Genomic DNA, 2,706 nt, shown 5'->3' with positions numbered 1-2,706 from the left:
ATCCCTGTCTCGTTTATGCATTGCTCAAAATGAGTTTGCAGAACAAACTTCCAGTAAGATGAATTTGCTTATCAATTAACTGAGTTAAAGCATCATCACAATCATCAACTTCATCAATAAATACTGGTAGACCCTTAAGAGAGAGGGGTGGAAAGGAGGTCCCTACTATAGATACTCTGTTTTACAGAGTTCACCAACACTTAAAGCCATCCAGTAAGATGAATTTGCTTATCAATTAACTGAGTTAAAGCATCATCACAATCATCAACTTCATCAATAATAAGAAATAATAATAACAACAAAGAGGACAATGACAAATATAACAATTAATAAATAACTGAAATTAGTTTCTCAAAATAACTGAAATTAAACAAGCCAAACGTGTTGGATCAATGTCTACAAACATGACATAGTAGTTCCAGAAATGTCAACGGCACACTACAAGGAGTCCTTAACATAAGCAACAAAGAAGCTAAAACCACGAACCAGTAATCCTAAACTGAAGTAGACAAATTAAACTAATGATAAAATATTATCTGAGAGAGCAGCCTAGCAAAATCTTTTTCAATCTGCGCTCCTGTGTGCTCTTCGTCAAGATAATATCCCCTTTGACGCCTAAGAGATAGTGAACACACGTCAAATACTTTACATTTAAAATAAAACAACCATAGCGACGAAAGAAAATAAGACAGAAGCATTCAAAATAAAAACCGAGAAAAGAAGGGATATACCTTCAAGACATAGGCTCGTTCGACATCACATGTCAGGGGCAAAATGTAAGAAAAACAACCTACCACAAAAGCTGACAAAGAGGTAGAAGGAGGATCCTCCCTGCAAACCCTTAAAAGGGTGAAATGGATATGTGTATGATCATGATCACGATCATCATCACTAGTGGAGACGGATACCAAATCATCCCAGACGAGATAAAAGAGATCCCGATTGAGATGAAGCAGTATCTTGGAGGAGTCATTGATGTAATCAAAAGGCGATTCATGTTGTAAACCATAGATGGTACCTTTCCAGAAGTGTTTAGTTTTCCAATTATAAGAAGCAATGCGGATGGGGCTTTCCTCAAATCTACCCCCCAACCAGTAGATGGAGTCCTGATGAGCAACCGGGATGGGTGCCCCAATAATGTCATGGGTGTGATGTAACAGCTGCCATCTATCAGGGTCATAGAAAGGCTCCCATGTATCTGTGGGAATATCATATATGGCTGCAGCATCGGCGCCTAGGGGAGGGTCTATGTAAATGGCCCGAGACATGACAAGAATTTTTCTTTCACCATATCTGCCGAGGAAGGGAGCTACAAACAGAATACCTTGACCAATCCTACTAGGAAAAGGAGGATCACAGATAGGGAAACATTTGATTGGTGCTGCTTCCGGATCAAAGACCTCAGCAAACGGGACATAATCTAGATTGTTGACAGGCAACCTATTACCACCAAACAGATAAATTTTCTCTCCCACAGCCACAATCTTAGGGAGGTATCTAGGGGAAAACAAGGTAGGTGCATTGTCAAGCATCCAACAAATTTTTCTATCACGAGGGTCAAGTGAGCCAATCTTATGACTCAAATTATTCCGAGGAACTGTTCTACTGAAATTGTGAGGATTAGATGTGATTGGAGGTCCGATTAGCTCAGAAAAAATAGCATTGACATCGGCATCGATGTCTTTATCACCACCGACACAATAAATGGTGGATCCAATAGACGCACTACAGCAAAAGAGAGGATATTTGCAAAAATGTATATCCTTTACCTTTATCATATCCACAGAATTTGTATAGAAATGAAAACAACGGCGGAGAGGATCAGGATTGGAATGGACGTGAGAACAAGGCGGATCTGAATCTGTGTGCGAATGTTCACGGCGAACAGCTTTATCTACAAACCAAAATTTTGGTGGATCAATCTTCAACCAACCCAAGTTATCGTAATCATCCGTTAATCTGATTGCCAGTTCAAAATAGGGCACAAACACTATCTCGCTATTTTCCGTCAAATCCTTCTGGAAGTCCGTCAACCACCACCCCCTGTCGCTCTCCACCATCACATCCTCCTTAATCTCTTTCTTTCTTGGAACCTCCATGTCTTCTTTCTTTCTTGGATTCGCACACACCTAGGGTTTTTTTATATACAAGTAGGGGACATATCCAAATCCACATCCAAATCCGATCAGGTTTCACATATCAAATCCAAATCCAAATTCACGGGTTTCGGATCGGGTTTGTTCGGATTTATCCAAAACCTGAATTCCGAAATTTATATAGTATTGTAAAAGTATTATTTTTTGATTTTTTCGCCCTTAAATTCCATTCTATTTAAAACTAAACTACTTTAATAATAAAGTATTACACATTAATAAAATCTTAAACCGTATTTAATAATTTCTAAATACAAATTTTCACTATATGGAGTATGAAATTTTAAAGTAACTCACTAGTTAAACAAAAAAAGTCACTATAACCCAACAATATACACATTCACACTCTATCTATATATATAAACAAAATTTAGTAAATTTAAAATTGAAAAAAAAGTATATTAGTATCTATCTATATTATAACTAGGATTTTTTGCCCGCTACGCATGGTTACATTTTTTGATATCTTTTATATTTAAATTATATATATAAGTTTATTTTATATATTGATTATATATTTTATAATTTAAATAGATGAAACAAAATCAGGGAA

General features: G+C 36.6%; 1 protein-coding gene across 1 annotated transcript; it reads right to left on the bottom strand.

The window, feature by feature from the left end:
- Window positions 1–311: 311 nt before the first annotated feature.
- On the bottom strand, window positions 312–2,172 carry LOC108193391 (uncharacterized). The gene is made up of 2 exons (XM_017360013.2): window positions 732–2,172; window positions 312–615 (listed from the first exon to the last, which is right to left on the bottom strand). The coding sequence occupies exons 1-2, from the start codon at window positions 2,097–2,099 to the stop codon at window positions 592–594; spliced, it is 1,392 nt and encodes a 463-aa protein (XP_017215502.1). The 5' UTR covers window positions 2,100–2,172; the 3' UTR covers window positions 312–591.
- Window positions 2,173–2,706: the final 534 nt, after the last annotated feature.

Source organism: Daucus carota, chromosome 7 (genome assembly GCF_001625215.2).
Source record: "Daucus carota subsp. sativus chromosome 7, DH1 v3.0, whole genome shotgun sequence".
NCBI lineage: Eukaryota > Viridiplantae > Streptophyta > Magnoliopsida > Apiales > Apiaceae > Daucus > Daucus carota.
This window is presented reverse-complemented; position numbering and strand designations above follow the sequence as displayed.

Excerpts from the sequence above, each read along its gene's own strand:
- LOC108193391 (XM_017360013.2), bottom strand. The coding sequence starts at position 2,099 with ATGGAGGTTCCAAGAAAGAAAGAGATTAAGGAGGATGTGATGGTGGAG. Across the intron at positions 616-731 it reads AACGAGCCTATGTCTTGAAG|GCGTCAAAGGGGATATTATC; the intron begins GTATATCCCTTC and ends ACTATCTCTTAG.